General features: G+C 46.9%; 1 protein-coding gene, 1 long non-coding RNA gene and 4 other non-coding genes across 6 annotated transcripts; 3 read left to right on the top strand and 3 right to left on the bottom strand.

The window, feature by feature from the left end:
* The first annotated feature begins 1,949 nt into the window (after window positions 1-1,949).
* LOC148663593 (zona pellucida sperm-binding protein 3-like) lies at window positions 1,950-2,920 on the top strand. The gene is made up of 3 exons (XM_088633047.1): window positions 1,950-2,507; window positions 2,609-2,724; window positions 2,797-2,920. The coding sequence occupies exons 1-3, from the start codon at window positions 1,950-1,952 to the stop codon at window positions 2,852-2,854; spliced, it is 732 nt and encodes a 243-aa protein (XP_088489173.1). The 3' UTR covers window positions 2,855-2,920.
* Window positions 2,921-3,132: 212 nt separating this feature from the next.
* LOC148663592 (uncharacterized) lies at window positions 3,133-4,097 on the top strand. Its single transcript, XR_015937138.1, has 4 exons — window positions 3,133-3,332; window positions 3,531-3,631; window positions 3,709-3,782; window positions 3,952-4,097. It is a non-coding gene; the product is annotated as an uncharacterized LOC148663592 (long non-coding RNA).
* Window positions 4,098-7,185: 3,088 nt separating this feature from the next.
* Window positions 7,186-7,258, bottom strand: trnaf-gaa (transfer RNA phenylalanine (anticodon GAA)). The gene has a single exon. It is a non-coding gene; the product is annotated as a tRNA-Phe (tRNA).
* An 873-nt stretch (window positions 7,259-8,131) lies between these two features.
* Window positions 8,132-8,203, top strand: trnad-guc (transfer RNA aspartic acid (anticodon GUC)). The gene has a single exon. It is a non-coding gene; the product is annotated as a tRNA-Asp (tRNA).
* An 8,138-nt stretch (window positions 8,204-16,341) lies between these two features.
* On the bottom strand, window positions 16,342-16,423 carry trnal-aag (transfer RNA leucine (anticodon AAG)). The gene has a single exon. It is a non-coding gene; the product is annotated as a tRNA-Leu (tRNA).
* Window positions 16,424-19,162: 2,739 nt separating this feature from the next.
* On the bottom strand, window positions 19,163-19,245 carry trnaf-aaa (transfer RNA phenylalanine (anticodon AAA)). Its single transcript has one exon. It is a non-coding gene; the product is annotated as a tRNA-Phe (tRNA).
* Between the last annotated feature and the right edge of the window lie 1,059 nt (window positions 19,246-20,304).

Below are 20,304 nucleotides of genomic sequence, written 5' to 3'. Positions count from 1 at the left end.
AAATCCTATCCTTGTCATGGTTAAGGCCTGAGACGTGTGTGTTTTTTCTAAACGGTGTTTGCATTTGTTTCCTCTTTACTCCTGTAAACTCAGGATTTTTTTTCCTTGGTGGCAACAAAACGCTTCTGTAAATGGTAGAATTTGAAATGCTTTCAAATTAGCTGCACCAGGCATTCGGATACAGAAAAACACAGGGATTTAAAATTCAGGAATATGAATGGCCAATTGCTTACAGCTAGGGTTTTTACGTTTTCTTATTTAGCGATTTGTGTATCAATCTTTTAACAATTCATTAAAATGCTAACAATATGTAAAATCAAAACAACAGCACCGTTAAATGCTGGGGAGACAGGTAGTTGTTTTTTTCATCAGATGCCAATCTCTAATGCTGTGTGTGAGAGCTTAGGTACCTTTCCTTTTCTCACATTTTCTGACAACTATTCCAAAGGGGCACCCTGTGAGCTCCTAATACTTTTTAAAAGTATGCCTGCATGTTTGATTATTGTCGTTTTATTTAGAAAAAGTTCAATATTGATCATAACTAAAGAAAATTAGGATCACGAATAAAAAAAGGGCTGAAGATGCGAGTCGCTCTTGAATCAGAGCTGGGCGACACGGGCTTCTGTTCTGATATGATTGTACGAGAAGCTGGAGGAATCTCTTCTCTCCTATGGAGCATGAGCTGAATCAGGAGTGAGACATTTCCTATGCTCGTGCACATGTTAACACATGACCTACATCGTAAAACTAAATTAAAAACTAACATTAAGTTGTCAAAGACATTCATTTATATACAAACAAGAGACAGACATAGTAATGATTCTACATTAACTTGTCCTGCACTGATCAGACTAATTGAAATGTATGAAAGCCCGTTTCCGCCAGGGAGTTACAAAAAAACGCGCTATGGTATCGCAGAATTCCGACTAAGTAACTCAGAATTGCGACTTAGTAACTCACAACTCCGACTTTATATCTCACATTTGCAACTTCGAAATAGCCCATATTTCATTGTCTGTCCTTTTGTTATTGTAACGGATTCGGGTTCTAGCTAGCAAGACCTGGGTTCAAGCCAATACAGTGAGGCACGAAGCAGGGTGGGAGCGGCGAGGGCACAAGCCCTAGAACCCGAATTCGTTACAATAACAAGGACAGACAATGAAATATGGGCTTTTCGAAGTCGCAAATGTGAGAGATAAAGTCAAAATTCTGAGTTTTTATGTCGCAATTCTATGATTCTAAGTCACAATTCTGAGATACCATAGTGCGTTTTTTTTACTCCCTGGCGGAAACGGGCTTCCATAGGTTCTCAGTGCTGCGAAGCAAAAGCAATCTCTGGAAAATCAGACAAATTATTATCAGATCATGTCAAAAGCTGATCAGTATTTCTTTACTGGGAAGCAAAAAAATGCTTGTATTACACATTTTAATATGACATGCAATTACATATGAAAAATAGTAAAATTATTTTCATTGCGGTACGTGTTGATAGAACAGCCCCCTCGATAAAAGAAAGTGTGGACGGACGTGTCGCATGTTCCGTACTCTGTCTGACAGCGAGTTTAACACACTTTCCTCGGAAATTAGAAACTAATTGAACAATAAATTAATCTGAGCAAATTTTACACGTGTGGGTGATTTAATTCTGTCGAAATTGCGTGGAACTCCTCCGCTGAGGTCAGATACACACGGGAAAATGTTCAGGCGGCTTCACGGAGTCCCGCCTCAGACTGGAATCAGGTTCTAATTAGACGCTGAGAACAATCCGGGTCTCTGTATGTAATTGATTGTGTTGATTGAGCGGTAGTGTGATCAGGTGTGCGGTAGCAGGTCCTGCCAGTATAAAAACCTAGTCACCGCGTTCACACTTTATGCTCTCTTGCTTCAACACAGTTTTGTGATTTACTTATTTTACTCCTGTAGCAATTGAGCGGGCCGTTAATTTGGCGATGCGCTCGTTTCTATTTGTGCTGTGCTTGTACACAGGGGCCGGGCTCCCCGCACTGGTCTCCGCCGGGCCGGCTGGCTGGGACTCTCGGGAATTGGCGCTCCAGGCCGACCTCCCGGCTCCTGAAGACGCAGCCCAGTTGGAGGACTTGAACCTGGCAGATGCGTCCTCCGAAGACCTGTCTGCAAGCGAGAACGACTCGCAGTCCTTGGCTCCCGACTTTCGCCGCCTTCCCGTGTCCAGAGACGCGTACTCGCCCTACTTCGACAAGGAGAAGATGAAGCCCGAAGCCAGCAGCCGCCCCTTACCCGCCTACATCAAGAGCGTCCTGTTTCCTCCCCAGCGAGGGCGGCAGCCGGCTCGCCCGGCCATCGGGGGCACCCGAGGAGTGGCTGTGTGGTGTGACTCCAGCAGGATGTATGTGAGGGTCAGTCGGCTCCTGTTCGGCTTCAGCTGTCGGCCATCGGAGGTGACCTTGGGCAACTGCAGCGTCAGCCGAACCACACGCAGTTACTTCTACTTCATCTACGGGCTTCACGAGTGCGGGACCGAGCGATCGGTAAGCGGGTCTTCATCTACAGGCAGTGTATCGATGTGAGCTGTAGGGCCAGTGTCGGGGTTGCCTTTCCTGGGAATATCCCTTCCTCTGTGACCCTGCAGGTTGTTCAGGGCCGCCTGGTGTACTCCAACACTCTCCGCTATGCCCCGCCCTCCTCCAGTGCACCTGTGCATCGCTTCATTCCCTTCTCTGTGCCGGTCAAGTGCTCCTACAACAGGTAGGCAGGGCTCTGTTGCTGAGAAGCCGCTAGGAAAGTGTCCAGATGCCCCTCATCCCCTCTGTTCTGCAGGTTCCACTACTCCTACAAGGTTGGCTATGTCCCCACGTGGGCCAGGAGAAGGACCTGAAAAAAACGAGCATGGCTTTGTGCTGCTCACTACCAACTGTAAGCTCCTTGAGCAAGTGGCTCCTCCTGCCTGCAGGGGGTGCTGTGTGCAGGTGTAATGCTGCCTCTCTTTCCAGCCTGCTGGGTCAGGCTCTCTCCCAAGGATGAGTACTTCCTGGGTCAGCCCATGTACTTCCAGCCACTGCCTACTTTGCCACAGCAGAGCAGAGGCTGTACATCCACTCGTGTTATGTAACGGAGAAACCGGACCAGCACTCCCAGCCCCATTTCCCTGTGATCGACAACTTGGGGTACGGCCCCTTCTGGGAGAAGAGGTGGGCAGGAGCCCCGAGAGCCTGCAGGGGTTCGTCCTTGTCCCCAGGTGCATGGTGGACAGCAAGGCAGATGGCTGCCTGTCCAGGTTTGTCCCCTCCAAGTGGAAGGATGTGCTCCGCTTCACAATTGATGCCTTCCTCTTCCAGAAGAAGCTGTCCAGGAAGGTACTGCTCTCAAAGGCTGCTCAGCCTTCCTGCTCTACTGATCCATGGTCTGCTTTTCCATCCATGATCTAGATGTGAACCAGACTGTGGCAGCTGTAGTGCCTAGAGCTGCCAGCTTGCCTTCACTGATGGCAGAAGGTCCTTCTCTGTCCCTCTATTGGCCTTGATCCCTTAATGCTGTGACCTTCCCTCTTGCAGCATGAAGTGACTGAGCTGTCCATGCACTGTGTCATGGCTGTGGCTCCTGCTAAAGCAACACCAGGGACCAAGTCCTGAACCTACAACAGGGAGGCTAAGAGGTACATCTGCAAGGAGCCTGCTGAGGGTGCTCTGGGACATGCCAGGTGGAGGCCTCACCTGTCCTCCTCTCCTCCAGGTGGGAGGAGCTGTATGGTGACCATGCGGTCTGTGCCTGCTGTGAGTCCAGGTGTGCTGGCAGTCGGAATGAAGGTGGGTCTGGTTCTCTATCCCTTGTGGATGCATCTCTGCTCAAGAGACAACCATGCTTGGACAACTGAGGAATGATCCCATGCTGGGCAAAGACTGTTTAGATGAGTAGCATCACTGTGGGACTCTGGGTATAGCAGATCCCTCACTCCTGGGTGTTGCTTGTCCACAGGTACCAGGAGCCTGGTGACCAGCAGTTGGGTGGCTGTGGCACCAGTAGAAGCTCCTCTGGATGTGGGAGCTGACTGGACTGAGGATGAGGAGGGAGACCCTCAGAGCACCAGTGAAGATGTGGAGGGAGCAGAGGACTTTGGAGATGTTGGCCAGTGGACAGGTAGGGTCTGGCAGGAGGAGCTCCTGTAGGGGTGGTGTCCTGCAGTTCAGCTGGATTGTTCTCCTTCTTCCTCCGCAGGTGCCTGAATGAAGGCTCCAGCCTGGCCCTTGTGACTCTCCTGCCTCCACTTGCCTTGTAATGGCAACATCTCAATAAAGCTGTGAAAGACCCTTCTGCCTGCCCTTGTTTCTTTATGGTTTATAGGTTTGAATGGGGTGGAGGAATTCAAGGGAAGTATTTGTGGGGGTTCCCCTTTCAAGAATGCTTCCCGTATTGCTGCCAATGAGGACTGAAAATGACTGGAGTAATAAAGCGTTGTAGTGGGGGAAGATGGCCGCACTATTCCTTGGGCAGGGCATTGTGACTTTTTTTTTTTTTACTGTGAGAGAGATGGAGGTGTTCAATATACTGGAAATCCTCCTGTTTCCGAGATGGGTAGTGCTTATGGAGTGTGAGTTGCTACTGTAGTGCCCAGTAAGAGTGAGATCTGGTGTCCCATTCTAGGCTGCACAAACTGACTAAAAGAAACGCAAGGAAGGAGTTGTCAACAGGGGCTTGGTGTAAAGTAGGCCTTCCCATCCAGAGGAACAATACTGGTGCAAAAACATCAGTGAATAATGGTACAGTTAGGATCTCTGAGGTCTTATCTTATGGGTGTTGGTTTCACAGCAGTGGTATTGGACAGTCATGGGGAAGTATTAGGATTGAGACTGGAGATCCCAGTACTTGACTGGGACTTGACTCTCCGCTATGCCCCGTACTTGACTCTACTTGGGAAGGCGGGTGTTCACAACCACCTCTACCACCAGCACAGACTGTGTAGATTGAGACTGAACGCTTACTACACAAAGCCTCTCCCCTGTTTCAGTGTCCCATGTCATGAATCTCAAGTGAATCCTAGTCTTCCTTTGTGACTACCTATAATTTGCACAAATCCTGCTGGCCCACTAACACTGTCAATTCTTAGCCCTACTGCAGTGCCCTATTAAAGCTTCAAGGATTTAGGATAAACTATTTTATATAATGGTTCTGAAGGTGGCTTCTCAAAGCACTTGACAGAATTACAATAAGAATACACAGGATAAAACAATTCCAATAGACAGAGGAGACCATGGATGGTGGTACTAAGGAAAGTAGAAGCAGAGGGCTAAAGAATGGAACCAGTTCAGTAAAGGCTCTTCTACAGAACAAGGTGTTGAGTCTGAATTTGAAGGAGTTTAGGGAAGGTGACTCTGCTATCCTTGGGCAGAGAGTTCCAGAGCCTGGGGGCATAACAGGAGAAGGCCCTGTCACCCATACAGTGTAGACGGGCTTGGGGGACAGTTAGGAGACCAGAATTAGAGTGAAGGTTATGAAGTGGGGAGTAGGGTGATAATAGATTAAACTGCAACTGAAATGTGAAGGCACGTTCTACAGTTTATGCAAGAAAGGGTAATGTTAGGCTTTTATGGGATGGGGGTACTGGCAGCACTTTCGAGGACCGTTGGTACAACAGCAGTGCTCAAGGATTCATTTCTAATATTGAGGACAATGGGTTATATACCCATCGTTCTTACCAAAGGATCAGAGACCTTTTGCTATATAAAAAGACTCCTTTCCACCACTAATTTATACAGGTTTGGTTCATTTGGGTTTTATCAGTTAAACATTTAAGTGAAGTCATTGTCCTGCTCGCGGCCGAGCCCGACACACGGTACCGTCTGGTTTCTGTCGCTGGGCGCTCACCCTGCGGTCCATATGGGTCCTAATGCCCCAGTATATGGTAGTGGCAATTTCCCTAAGGAAACAAATACTCCACATTAGTCTGAATGCCACATTCTTCATTGGTCCCATTACATCACAGAAAAACAAAACTACTCACTCTTTAATCTCGTCTAATCCAAGACGCACCGAATATCACAGTCTTCTTTTAACACGCGTGCTGTGATTCCTCTATGTAGCAGAAATGACAACCGAGGAGCCGAGAGATTATTTCAGCATTTCGCGTCAGAACGGAAAACACAAACGACTAACTTGGAATGACTTGCTTTTGACACTTTTCAAACCGTTCTTTGTGCACGACGACTGCGCCACCAAGCAAACTACATAAATATGAGAAAACACGCAAGAGAGTTGTCACTCAGAGTGTCGAAGGGTCGATGTATACTGGGGCTCAGTTGAAATGCAACGTCAGGACTTTTCCGAATTATGTCACACGAAGAGAGCACAGCCCTTTCCGCCCTGCCGCGTGTGTCTCGGTAACTCGCTGTGATCGTATAGTGGTCAGTACTTTGCGTTGTGGCCGCAACAACCCCAGTTCGAATCCGGGTCACGGCAGAATAGGGGCGTCTGCTTTTACTACTCGCACGAATGAAGGCAAAAAAAAGCCAATCGACGTGAACGAACGGCGCTTTACAGAGGAGTACTGCCTGACTGGATCGTTGATGAACGACAGAGGCCACTCCGACCTCTTCTCGGTTTTCTTCAATGACTTACTAAGGATCTTCTTCACATTCGCCCATGCAGGGGAAGCCAGTTACACCAAAGCAAACGCAGGAAAGTGCATTTCAAGCAGAGACCAGGAGGGACTTGTTTACACTGAGAGTGGGCGGAGAATGGAACAATGCGCCCAGCCCTGTTGCTGGAGCCGATTCTTGATGAGCTCTTGGGCTCACTAAGAGGCCCCCGCTGGATGCTAATCTTTCTGTTGTTCTTGCAGGTCCTGCGCTGCTTTTGAGCCGACAGAGCTCGACCTGGTCTGTCGGCACAGCCCAATTGCAAATGATCGGCTCCGCGTACAGAAGGAACGTGCGTTTGGTACAAGAGTGCACGAAGGCTCCGGAAATACATTGGGAACAAATGACCGGTCGCTCAAGACCTCTGTGAAGTACAGGAGCGTGCAAAACGAGGCTGTTTCCACCCGGTCTCAAACCGGGGACCTTTCGCGTGTTAGGCGAACGTGATAGCCGCTACACTACGGAAACCTGCAGGGACCGCTGCTGGTGTCTCGCTTGCGTTTCAGGCTGAGAAAGGGACGCGTCACTTTAGGAAGGGGGCGCTGGAGAGAGGAACAAAGGGCGCGATGAAACAAGATGCCGAAACCCGGGATCAAACCAGGGACCTTTAGATCTTCAGTCTAACGCTCTCCCAACTGAGCTATTTCGGCGGTGTGCAAACCCCACAGCCACCTGCTCCAGCCTTCCTGTGTTGTGGCATGAGCGCACCAAGAGTAGCGGGAGAGTGTTGCAGGAACGTCACTCAGAAGGAAAGCCACCCAGATGCGCCCTCTGAGCTCTGTCCAGCGGGGGGGGGGGCGGGAAAGCAGACAAAGAGGTGACACCTCAAGGTCTGCACGATCACAGCTCTCCGCCGCCCCAGGCTTCCGCTCGATAAGCTACTGGACACACCCGCCCCTCCTCACACAGACCGTGGAAAAGCCCCCGAGTGGGAGGGCTCGCTCTTCCTCCCAGGAGCTCTTGGACACGACGCCCAGACAGGGTGCGGGGAGCCGCCGCCTGCAAACACGGCTCCAGGCAGGACTCCACTCCGCAGGAGCCGCAGAGCAGAGGAGATGAGGGCAGCTTAGCTCCTGTGCAGAGACCTGAGCTGTTGTTGCTGTGGATGCTGTCTTTTCTGCACTCGGGGTAGGAGTGAATGTTGAGTTGCCCTTAGAAATGAAGCAGAGCACTTCAACGGCACGCGTGTGTGTGTGTGTGCGCCCTGGTGATTCTGGGAGACAGATCGAACCTGGGCTAAAAGAGAGGGGGCTAAGCCCTCTTCCATTTGCTAGTTCAAAGTTGTACAACCCCTTTGTATCTGCTAGGAGGCGCAGTCGTCGTGCACAAAGAACGCTTTGAAAAGCGTCAAAGGCAAGTCATTCCGAGTTGGTCGTTTGTGTTTTCCGTTCAGACGCGAAATGCTGACATGATCTCTCGGCTCCTCGGTTGTCATTTCTGCTCCGTAAAGGGATCACAGCACGCGTCGGCTTCCAGCATGCTGGGTCGGGACACGATGCCGGGGATTGGAGAGAGCGATGTCTTCCTCGTTAGTATAGTGGCAAGTATCCCCGCCTGTCACGCGGGAGACCGGGGTTCGATTCCCCGACGGGGAGTAGCTTTTCTTTCACCTCCTTAGAGAAATGACTGCCTTTCACTTCTCTGTTTTCTTTCACAGCGTCGTGCACCTTTTCATTGCTCTCGCTTTCAGAGCCTCCGCACGGCAGTCGACTCGACATCAGGAAGCACATTGAAGTGAAAGCAGGAAGCGCTGCGACATGCACTGTGCAGATCCCGCCACACTAAGAGGTGAGTGGGTCTGTTCGATGCACAAAGAACGCTTTGAGAAGCGTCAAAGGCAAGTCATTCCGAGTTGGTCGTTTGTGTTTTCCGTTCAGACGCGAAATGCTGAAATGATCTCTCGGCTCCTCGGTTGTCATTTCTGCTCCGTAAAGGAATCACAGCACGCGTCGGCTTCCAGCACGGTGGGTCGGGACACGATGCCGGGGGTCGGAGAGAGCGATGTCTTCCTCGTTAGTATAGGACCTGTCACCTGTCCCCACCTGTCACGCGGGAGACTGGGGTGCATCAGGACGCGCCTTGAAGTGAAAGCAGGATGCGCTGTGACATGCACTGTGCAGATCCCGCCACACTAAGAGGTGGGTCCAGTGGGTCTGTTCGATCACAGCGCTAGGCGAATCCCCAATCCCCTTTTGTGCCTGGCGACAAAAGATGTCTGTTTTCACCCGGTTTCGAACCGGGGACCTTTCGCGTGTGAGGCGAACGTGATAACCACTACACTACGGAAACGGTGGTAAGACGTGCCCAGCGGCCCAGCGCTGAGCTTCGCCAATGCGATTTAGCTGCTTCCAGTGCCTTTATTGGAGTGCGCTGATGGACCGTGCTCTCTCTCCAGAGACCAGCACGCCTGTCATGGACGGAGCAGGAAAGGCGGCGCCACATTCTACAGCCCTCTCCACGCAATCGACGAAATCGGGCTACTGAAGTGGAGAAAATCGCCTCTCCAGAAAGTGCAAATATCATCTTGGAGACTATAAATCCTATTGCCGAAGGTCAGCCCTGTCTACCAGAGTAACCCTCCCACAGCGATGATCAGCTCGTCTCACACGCGAGAAGTTTCGGTTGGAAACAAGCGCCCCCTCTTCTCGCACGTTTTGCACGTTCGAGTAGTTTTAATGCGGCTCTTTCGTACACGGTGCTGATCTTTTGGAAAGCAGGAGGCAAAACCGAGTCGAACCGCCTTGGTGAAAACCAGGAACCCTAACCGCTAGACTATATGGCAGCGAACAACCATGCTGTTCCCGGCATCATGCAAGCAAACTACATAAATATGAGAAAACACGCAAGAGAGTTGTCACTCAGCTCAGAGTGTCGAAGGGTCGATGTATACTGGGGCTCAGTTGAAATGCAACGTCAGGACTTTTCCGAATTATGTCACACGAAGAGAGCACAGCCCTTTCCGCCCTGCCGCGTGTGTCTCGGTAACTCGCTGTGATTGTATAGTGGTCAGTACTTTGCGTTGTGGCCGCAACAACCCCGGTTCGAATCCGGGTCACGGCAGAATAGGGGCGTCCGCTTTTACTACTCGCACGAATGAAGGCAAAAAAAAAGCCAATCGATGTGAACGAACGGCGCTTTACAGAGGAGTACTGCCTGACTGGATCGTTGATGAACGACAGAGGCCACTCCGACCTCTTCTCGGTTTTCTTTAATGACTTACTAAGGATCTTCTTCACATTCGCCCATGCAGGGGAAGCCACTTACACCAAAGCAAACGCAGGAAAGTGCAATTCAAGCAGAGACCAGGAGGGACTTGTTTACACCGAGAGTGGTCGGAGAATGGAACAATGCGCCCGGCCCTGTTGCTGGAGCCGATTCTTGATGAGATCTTGGGCTCACTAAGAGGCCCCCGCTGGATGCTAATCTTTCTGTTGTACTTGCAGGTCCTGCGCTGCTTTTGAGCCGACAGAGCTCGTCCTGGTCTGTCGGCACAGCCCAATTGCAAATGATCGGCTCCGGTTACAGAAGAAACGTGCGTTTGGTACTGTTGTAACAGAAGGAATAAGGTTCTTGATCCCAAGATGAAGTAAAACAGATGAGTTTATTGCATGCAAGGAACAATAAAGCCGAAGTCTTGTTTCCCGCAAGAAACAACAAAACCGAAGTATTGTTCGATGTGCCGGTACAAACTTTTAGGTTATATAGTCCTTGCTTGCTGCTTCAGACATCATTCAATGTTATGGTAAGGGGGGGGGGGGTCATGGTATTTGGCCAGTTAAGAGGCCCTGGCCAAATGGTCAGTTTAAGATTATGCCCCCAGGGGGTTCCTTGTTCGCATCTGGAATCCTTATCAGTTAACCCCCTTTCCTGCCATAAACCCCTGTTGCTTAGAAGTCTAATTTTCAGGCAGAACTGACTTAAGTTAACCCTTTTTACATCTTATCTCTTACTTCATTCCCCCCTTATAAAATATGGCATACGTCAGGACTGCCTATTTTTACACATACAATGTCAGGGCAGATCTTTCCTTTTTAGATGTACAGGCATGCATTACCATGACATTGTGTGTTCCACAGTTACAACAATATGTTATTGATGTTTTTGTACAAGTGATAGTTACAATTATACATATAAAACAACCCTAATCCTACAAATACATAAAGTCCTACTCCAGGACCCAAACGCAGACCTCAGCCATGTGGAGATCTATCGTCAGGATCTTGGAACAGCAATACTGACCCAACTCCGATTATAATTTTTTGGCTTATAGATATGCCAACACCCGGAATGTATTGATACCATATCCTCAGAAATGCTCCTCAGGCCTAACAAGCACACTGTTGGTCTTAGGAAACATCAGACACAGAAACGGTAACAACATCCTTCTTTCTGTTCACTCAGTCTCTGGTGCCGTGGGTCGGTGAAAGTGCGATACGCGGATCCAGCGATCTCATCCTGTCACTCAGATGGCACAGTCAGTTGTTGGAGGCACTTGATATGGTCCCTCCCAGCAGGATTGCAACGTCTGGCAGGGTATCTCTTCTTCACCTACACCCACTCGCCAGGTATCCGGTCGTGTCTCCCCTCTACTGGAGGTCCCCAAGCGTCCGGCACCTGTTCACAAGCCCTGTGCACTGCTTCAGTTAACAAACCTACAATACTTTAATAGAGAGTTAGTTAATTCATCAGTGCGTTAGCCAAACTTGGCCTCCAGGGAGCTTCTTTGGCTGCCCGTGATGATCTCAAATGGGCTCAGTCTCACAGTTCTGTTTGCTCCAGCCCGCAAACTGCACAGGACTGCAGGTAGAGCATCTACCCACGGTGTTCCTTCAGTTGATATTTCCTTAGTTGGTCTTTCAGACTGTGGGTGATGGGGGCAATGTGACTTCTAACTTACCCCTAGTGAGGCAATTACAGCCTGGCACACCTTCCCAGTGTAGTATGCCCCTAGATCAGTATCCAAGGGGAAGGGCAGTCCGTACCACGGGATCATCTTTGTCATACACTTGGGTATGTGCCAGCCCACATCCCATCATTATACAACCCCACATTTTTACACATTTGTTCTAACCACTATTAAACATCTATTAAAGCCCTCAACCTGAATTCTCCCCTTTCCCCAATAGAGGTTTCACAGGGGTCTCAGACTCCCGCTCTCCCAGTGCCGCTCGTCTGGCATCTGCATCTGAATGGTTGTTACCTTGAGTTACTGGAATTCTTTATTTATTGTGTTATTTACACCTTACTCAAGCTGCTTCTGTCGGCAGCTGTAAAACTACAAATCAGTTCAGAGACAAGCCCAGTATTCTTAACTGGAGTCCCTGCCGTTGTGAGAGAATCCTATTTCTCCATAGCCATCCAGAATTGTGGCCTACATGCAACAAATACATACATTATATACATATACAGTAACCCTTTGTCCACACTTACATATAAAGGAATGGTTGATCCATCTGAGGAAACCCCAGTCTCAGCACCTGTAAGAGAGCTTGTTTCAAATGATTACAGGCGGCTTTTGCTGCTGGAACCAAGGCAATCTTGTCCTTGTACTGCACTCCCCCCTTAAGCAGATCTGTTAAAAGTTGTGCTCACCCCGTAAAAACATTGCACCCTGGCCCTGTTAAAATTCCACAATGCTCGACACAAAAGGGCCTTATTATAACTGCTTAATATTAGACACTCTAAAGCTGAAGCAACTCAGACTTGTGGGTTTCCTCGTCAGGGGAAGAACTCAGAATACCATCAACATACTGAGTGATCACAGTCAGTTGAAGCCACGTGATACCCTGTTCTGGATAGTCATTCTTTGTAATGCATAATATTCCAACCCAATAGATTTGGGATAAAACCACCCATTAAAATCTGGTACTCGGCAAGTAAAACTTGCTGCCCCAATACTCCTGTGGCTTCCTGCTGTCTTCCCATATACATTACTCTATAGCACACTGTTGAACAGAGGAGTGAAACAAGCATGACAGTAGTGCTCCAGTATCCCCTAACAGAGAAACCAACACTCCATTAACAGTACATTTTTAACCACTGGACTGGGACAGACTTAGGGAGGCTACAAGGGATTTACAGGATCTAATCGTTAGGTAAACAGATCTTCTCACAAGATGTTATTCTCCCCAGTCTCGATTCTAAACCTACAGCGTTTCAGCATGTCTGGTTTCGAGACATTCGAAAAAATCCAAATTGTTTCCACTATTGCAACTAATTGTATAAAAATACAAAAACTGTTTATCTAACTACTTTTACGTCCACCTGTACTGTACTTATACGTTTCAGACGCTCTTATATTTTCCAATCTCCTTACAGATGCAGCCATTCAAAGTGCGCGGTACAGACACATACCGGAGGTAATTGGCTACGGCGTCGTGCATCGTGACGCGCGATGACGCAAAATACCGCGGTGCGTGATTGGTTGACCGACAGGGGCACTCGTGGTCCGTTGGTCTGTCGTAGAAAGACTTACTGTAAACGTCTTTACTGTGCCCGTTGTAGATATTGAATTTTACCACTGAAGGGAAATCTTAGTAGCTGAGCATAAAAAGAATAGGAGCATACTGTAACGCGTGTGAAGGCCATAAACGATATTAATTTTGGAACATAAACATACAGTATATAGCTGGTCTTGGTACTTTAAAGAAAAAAATACACACCAGTATTCCATTTCTCCCTAAACATTGTAAGCTTCGAAGTCTTTAACTAACGTGATACCGGAGTCAACAAGCATACTTTTAGAATTTGATTAAAAGGGAATATAATATGGAATCGCGTATCTCAAGAATTTAATAACGGTATGATTATATCCATGTACTGCGACAGGGCTCTGTAGGGCCGTTTCGCCTGCCTGTTCACGCGAGCTGTCTTGTAGCTTACTGGTCTAGGTGCATGACTACCAACTGGCAGGTTGTGTGTTCAAACCCAGCTGGTGCTGGACTTTTCATTTTTATTTATTTATTTTTTAATCGCGTAAGATAAACATATTACCGTATGCAAACTGTACTGTATACAGTATGCATATGTATATTTAATGTCTTAACTGTGCCCGTTTAAGTATTGAATATTCATATCTAATTTTACCACTGAAGGGAAATCTTAGTAGCTGAGCATAAAAAGAATAGGAGCATACTGTAACGCGTGTGAAGGCCATAAACTATATTAATTTTGGAACATAAACATACAGTATATGGCTGGTCTCGGTACTTTAAAGAAAAAAATACACACCAGTATTCCATTTCTCCCTAAACATTGTAAGCTTCGAAGTCTTTAACTAACGTGATACCGGAGTCAACAAGCATACTTTTAGAATTTGATTAAAAGGGAATATAATATGGAATCGCGTATCTCAAGAAATTAATAACGATATAATTAAATTCATGTTGCAAAAGAACTGCAACGGACATAAAAACTCCCTTGCTTTTAACAGAGCGTTCCATGATTTCTAACTACGAAAATGCCAGGTGAAAGGATTTGTAAACATATTTTGTTAAAGCAAGTCAGTTTTTTCCGCAACACATAAAATACATTTTTCCAAGAAAGTTTAGCCTTTGTCACTAATGAAACCACTAAATAAAGACATAAATATAGAAATCTTAAGATTTGTTTTATTTAATGTTGGTAGCAGGATGAACTGTCAGAGTGTATATTTTGTCGCAGAGTTGCTGCAAGATGTTAACAGTGAAAAAAGTATTTAGAAATGAGTTATTTCAAGATGAAAAAGAAAACATACACGAAACATGGTTTCATTATGACCAGAATCGGTCTTGAGATATTTTTAACTTGATTTACAGTATTTGAAAGGTATGTCTTAACACCGATACTACAGTGCTTAAGTACTGCTCACGTATATGTTTCTAGGTTTATATTATGCATTTCATACGGTCAAATTACTTTTGAGCAACTAATAAGAAGCGCGAAACGGTATGTGTTTTAGTTTCGTTTTGTGCTGGGACCCGTGGATTGATTAGAGATATCAAGTACATACAAGTCATTTTTTAAATGTTGTATTTCGTCTTGATAAAATGTTACGTGTACATCATCTATCAACAATTACACAGGTTCAGTTTCCGTATTGCGGATTTTGGTTACGTAATATTATTTTCTAGATTTCACGTTGTGAATATATGATTTGGGCAAACAGAGCCGCAAAGAAGTTAATTATTGGTTGTTGTTTTTATTTTTGCAGTTTTATCTAGAACAAGCGATGCTTAAACCTTTGTCTGATTCTTGTGAAACTATCCACACGACAGTTACAGTACCTAGGAGTTGACTTCAGTGATGTCACTGATGGGATGTTTCTAAAAATCCATCCTCTGTAAAACGTCTTCTCTAGTTGTCCTGCATATGTATTCGCTAATGAAGCTGTGTGTTCTGAGCCTGGATCTCTACATTTCTGTATGAACCAGCTTAGAGGGCTAAAGACAGCTTGTGTTTAAATTGAGTGTAAGGCAATTTATGCTTCTAAAGTCATGGTCAGCATTTATTTTTGTACTGTGCTGTAAACTTGTTCTGTGCCAAGTCACATTATTTTATAGCGTTTTTATAGCGTTATCAAATCCGGTGGCGCTGTGTGTTAGTTTCCTGACTCCCATGTCACATGGTCTGTGATTGAAACCTGTACAACTGGTTTAATTCGTCACAGCCAGCACTCTTCAGGTGTGAGGGTTTTCTGCTCAGAATGAAACGCTAAAATGTTTGTGTATATTCTAATGGTAGTGGGGGCAGGGTGTGTGGGAACAGGTTTGGTTGAAATTGCATTGGAGATCTATGTTCTTCACACCTGAAACATTTTCTCTGAAAGCATTTTCTTCGTAGTTTAACCGATCTTGTTACAGAATGTTACAGTTTACTATTATTAACCATATTAATTTTAAGTGCTTAATGTAAAATCTTGTAAAAATATATTTTCATTGTTCCAATATACATTAAGTCTGACTATCATATAATAAGTTAAATACAAAACTAAAGAAAAAATAGGGTTAAATATAATTCAAAATATTTTGCTAACAATGTTAACTGTTTATGAATAATAAAATGTATTAACTAAGGAGTAGGATGGCACAGTTGTTAGTATGTTTTTGATGTAGTACTTGATGTCTCAGTGGCTTTCAAAATTAAATTATGCATGCAAACCTGTGAACTAGAAAGATAACTAAGATATCCATCCATTATATTCCATAATATCCATAAAATATATCGCGCTGAAATATGTGTGACACAGTGGTGGCCTGACACGGTGAGGTGCCCTGGCAGCTGTATGATGCAGTGGTGGTCGGGTATGTAGAGGTGTTGTGCGAGGCATGCTTTTTGCACGCATGAAGTAAATCCCATGATCGCTTTTGAACTTGGACAAAGTACTTCCAAAGGAGCGCTATGCGCAAAGATTTAACAAGCTCAACCCCCGCCGACGATTTGGTGTGAAGAAGCAGAACATTCAAGTTTCACAGACAGAAGCAGCACGCCAGCACAGCCAACATTAAAACGGAGGGCACACTACGATTTGCATTGACACAAAAGTGATCTGGGCAGACGTCGTTCCCTGCATAACGCAAAAAGTGGCAAAGCGCTTTTGGGTTGAGAGGACGCAAGAAGGTTTTTGTTTTGTGCCTTGATGTCAAGCTGAGAAAGTATCTTTAAACACTTTGCTTAGTTTCTCGAGAGACTGCCAAAAAGCAGTTCCCACCCTTTCGTCTGAAGCCAGCTGAAAGGGGGTCTTGACAGAAGCACCTGGCAGCGGTGGGATTCGAACCCACGCCCCCGAAGAGACTGGAGCCTTAATCCAGCGCCTTAGACCGCTCGGCCACGCTACCTGCTGTGTGCTGTCTCTTTGTCTCATTACTTGCCCGGAGGAAGCCGGGTGGGTTTTGCTCTTGTCGCCCGACTTAGTGGCGTTATGACCGTGGAACTGACTGCACCTGCTTTTTCTGAGATGCTTCCCCTCTCATGGCGAGATCTCGATTTCTTTAACACCTCTGGATAAAGATCTTCTGTGGAGCAGGTTTCAGACCTCTGCGTACAGCACCCTTGATGTCATTTTATTTTTACAGCAGCCGCATCCGGAAAGTTGTGTCTTTTACGTTTTATTTGAACAACAAAACTACATACAATACAAACAAGAGCACATATAACGTATCAAGAAAATCGTCAGGGGCACATGCTATAATACAATTACACTTTATGAAAAACGATTACACAAGGTAAATAAAGATAAGGTCCGCACAGCTTGTTCTTACATTTCGAAAGAGTCCGTAAATACCCCTTTACGTCTATTTTGAACTGTTCAAACGTAGGACTCTTACCAGACCATTTCACTTTATACCACATTCCTAAACGAGGATGCTTCTCCTGTTTTAGAACTATTTTGGGCGGTATGGCTTATACAGCACACCCACAGTATTCTAATGGTGGACTGCAGATCTGTGCTATAGTTCAGTCGAATTCAAAGGATCCAGCAATCGTACTGGATTTGACTGGGATTTTGAAATGTCTCTTGCAAAAGTATTCGGGTTTGCTTGAACCTTTGATACAAAAAGTGATCTGATCTGAAACTACCCAGCTTACAATCTCTGAGGTAGTTGTCACTAAACTCGGACGTGATGTGTGCCTTTACTTTTGTAAAAAACTGGTATCGGGAAAAGTTTCTTAATATTTCTTTTGATTAGCATGGAAGAAAATGTGATCATTACCTATGGAATTTCCCGCCAGTGTGGAGCTTGAATTCACAACCTTGAGACTCAGTGTTCAAGAGTCACAGAAGAGGTCAGCCTGGTCTTCAGTTTGCCAACGATTAGCTCCGGCAGTGCTCCTCTGTAAAGCAGATTGTTCGGATCGGTTATGTGGGACGGCACTTCGATACTAAGATCGTTTGCAGCACACGCATGGTTTCCCACTTCACGCAAAAAACATAGACGAAGGAAGCTCTATTTTCTTGGGCTGCTGACACCCGGATTTAAAGCGCTCTGGGTGCCAGCTAAGTCTCTAACAAGCACACTATAAAGACAGGAATTACACTTTGCTCACGTCACGCATGGAATGGCGAGGCTACTTGATCCAATATTATCTAGTCTCACCTCATATGGTGCCGATTCCTGGTTTTCATTTAAGAAGGAGCACTGCAAATACCGTAAACAGTGCAAAACGTGTGATGAAAGAAGTCTTTTCCCCCCTTTGTCTAAAGCAGAACACAGCGGAGTCATGCCGAGGGTTGTGAGATCAAGATTTCAGTGGAGCACTGTCGTCTACGTCTTTAGCTACATGAGTTGGACATCCTCTTGTACACGGAAAGCAGATTGAGATCCTCTGACATGAAAAGTGCCAGATAAAAGCCATTTCTCATCCTTTCTCTTAGTGGTGGAGCTATCGCATGTAAATGAGGCAACTTGCAAGGCGAGCAGGCTCGGTGCAAACCGAACGCAGATGTCTCAGAGCAGTTGAGACGTGTCCAAGTGGCTGTCAAAGGACAGCACTTTGCCAGCACCGTGGCTTAGTTGGCTAAAGCGCCTGTCTAGTAAACAGGAGATCCTGGGTCCGATTCCCAGCGGTGCCTGTCTTACTGTACAGAATTTATCCTTATGGGCAAATCCCATGCCTTTTAATTCAGGTGAATGCAAGTGTTCGTTTCCTTTCTGGAACAACTTGTTTTGAAAGAAATCTATACAGCTTGAGAAAGATGAAACACAAATCTTGCTTATCAGTGAAGAAGAGGTGCTCCCAGCAGGCCAGCTAATACCAGCAAGTTTTTTTTCACCCTGACCCAGAGAATGGAGAAAAGCGAGGCGCCTGTGGCTCTGCAGTGTAATCAGTTCGGGAGTTCGGCGGTTAGCTGAAAGAGTGGTAAATGGAGCTCGCCCCAGCCCGTCCTTATTCTTTTAAAGAGGATAAAAAATTAACTTCGCCGCCACTACTACCAGCTTTAAAAGACTGCCATGGGCACGGAAAAAAACACACTACAGATGACTTTTCTGGAACCGAATCAGAGATTCCATTACGAACCAACTGACAAAGCTCAGCCAGTGAATACTGTTAACAGAATGTGAAAGCACGATCAACTTTGTAACTGCAACCACAGGAAAAACAGCAAGAAGCAGGCTCCATTCCCCATTTAAATCTGTCGTGCGAGGCATGCTTTTTGCACGCATGAAGTAAATCCCACGATCGCTTTTGAACTTGGACAAAGTACTTCCAAAGGAGCGCTATTCGCAAAGATTTAACAAGCTCAACCCCCGCCGACGATTTGGTGTGAAGAAGCAGAACATTCAAGTTTCACAGACAGAAGCAGCACGCCAGCACAGCCAACATTAAAACGGAGGGCACACTACGATTTGCATTGACACAAAAGTGATCTGGGCAGACGTAGTTCCCTGCATAACGCAAAAAGTGGCAAAGCGCTTTTGGGTTGAGAAGACGCAAGAAGGTTTTTGTTTTGTGCCTTGACGTCAAGCTGAGAAAGTATCTTTAAACACTTTGCTTAGTTTCTCGAGAGACTGCCAAAAAGCAGTTCCCTCCCTTTCGTCTGAAGCCAGCTGAAAGGGGGTCTTGACAGAAGCACCTGGCAGCGGTGGGATTCGAACCCACGCCCCCAGAAGAGACTGGAGCTTTACTCCAGTGCCTCAGACCACTCGGCCACGCTACCCGCTGTGTGCTGTTTCTTTGTCTCATTACTTGCCCGGAGGAAGCCGGGTGGGTTTTGCTCTTGTTGCCCGACTTAGTGGCGTTATGACCGTGGAACCGACTGCACCTGCTTTTTCTGAGATGCTTCCCCTCTCATGGCGAGATTTCCACTTCTTTAACACCTCTGGATAAAGATCTTCTGTGGAGCAGGTTTCAGACCTCTGCGTACAGCACCCTTGATGTCATTTTATTTTTACAGCAGCCGCATCCGGAAAGTTGTGTCTTTTACTTTTAATTTGAACAACAAAAATACATACAATACAAACGAGCACATAAAACGTATCAAGAAAATCGTCAAGGGTTCATGCTATAATATTGTACTGTTTTCAGGTTCCCTCAGGAAAAGGTCAAGTGGCGACGTGATAGTTAACCAAGCGACAGCTTTATTCTTTTATCGAAACCACACAAAACCAAACAGAGGACATACACACACATGAGGAGACTGATGGAGCACGTTCACATCGTTAGGGTGGTAATTACTTAACAACAGGCTATACACTTATAAGGCTACATGGTACCATGAGTGCCTAGGTGCACTTCCTCCTCACCACCGGGCCAGGGGGGTTACACTGTCCCCACCTGAAGCGTCTGGCGTCCCGCCGACATCGAACACCCCCCTCAGGCTATACTCATACTCTGCTAAAGGCTGTGGAACTCTGCGTGAGCGGCTGTTACGAAGCGGTGGTTGCCGGCGGCCCGCGGTCACCCCATTGTCGGCCGGCTCTGGCCCTGGCTGCTCCTCCGGAGCCTCCCCGCGGGGCTCCTCCCCCCGGTCCCGGTAGGGGGCCAGGCGGTCTCGGTGCAGAACCATCACTCTCCCCCGGTAGCAGACCTTGCCTACCACCCCGAGGACCTCAGTGGCCCCCTCCCACAAAGGCACCAGCTTAGGGCTGAGGCCTTTGCGGCGGCGCGGGCTGTACACCCAAACCAACTCCCAGGGCTGGAAGGCAGGCCCCCTGCAGCGCAGGTCGTAGTTCTGCCGGACTCCCGCCTGAGTCAGATGGGTCCGGGTAAAGCTGTG

This window comes from Lepisosteus platostomus, chromosome 5, assembly GCF_059453375.1.
Source record: "Lepisosteus platostomus isolate fLepPlt1 chromosome 5, fLepPlt1.hap1, whole genome shotgun sequence".
In the NCBI taxonomy this organism is placed as follows: Eukaryota; Metazoa; Chordata; class Actinopteri; order Semionotiformes; family Lepisosteidae; genus Lepisosteus; species Lepisosteus platostomus.
Note: the sequence above shows the minus strand (reverse complement) of the source record. Positions and strands in the feature narration are given on the sequence as shown.

What these genes read in the sequence shown, in the direction of transcription:
- LOC148663593 (XM_088633047.1), top strand. Translation starts at nt 1,950, where the DNA reads ATGCGCTCGTTTCTATTTGTGCTGTGCTTGTACACAGGGGCCGGGCTC. An exon ending in AGTGCGGGACCGAGCGATCG is followed by an intron (nt 2,508 to 2,608) that starts GTAAGCGGGTCT and finishes GTGACCCTGCAG; the next exon opens with GTTGTTCAGGGCCGCCTGGT. An exon ending in GTCAAGTGCTCCTACAACAG is followed by an intron (nt 2,725 to 2,796) that starts GTAGGCAGGGCT and finishes TCTGTTCTGCAG; the next exon opens with GTTCCACTACTCCTACAAGG.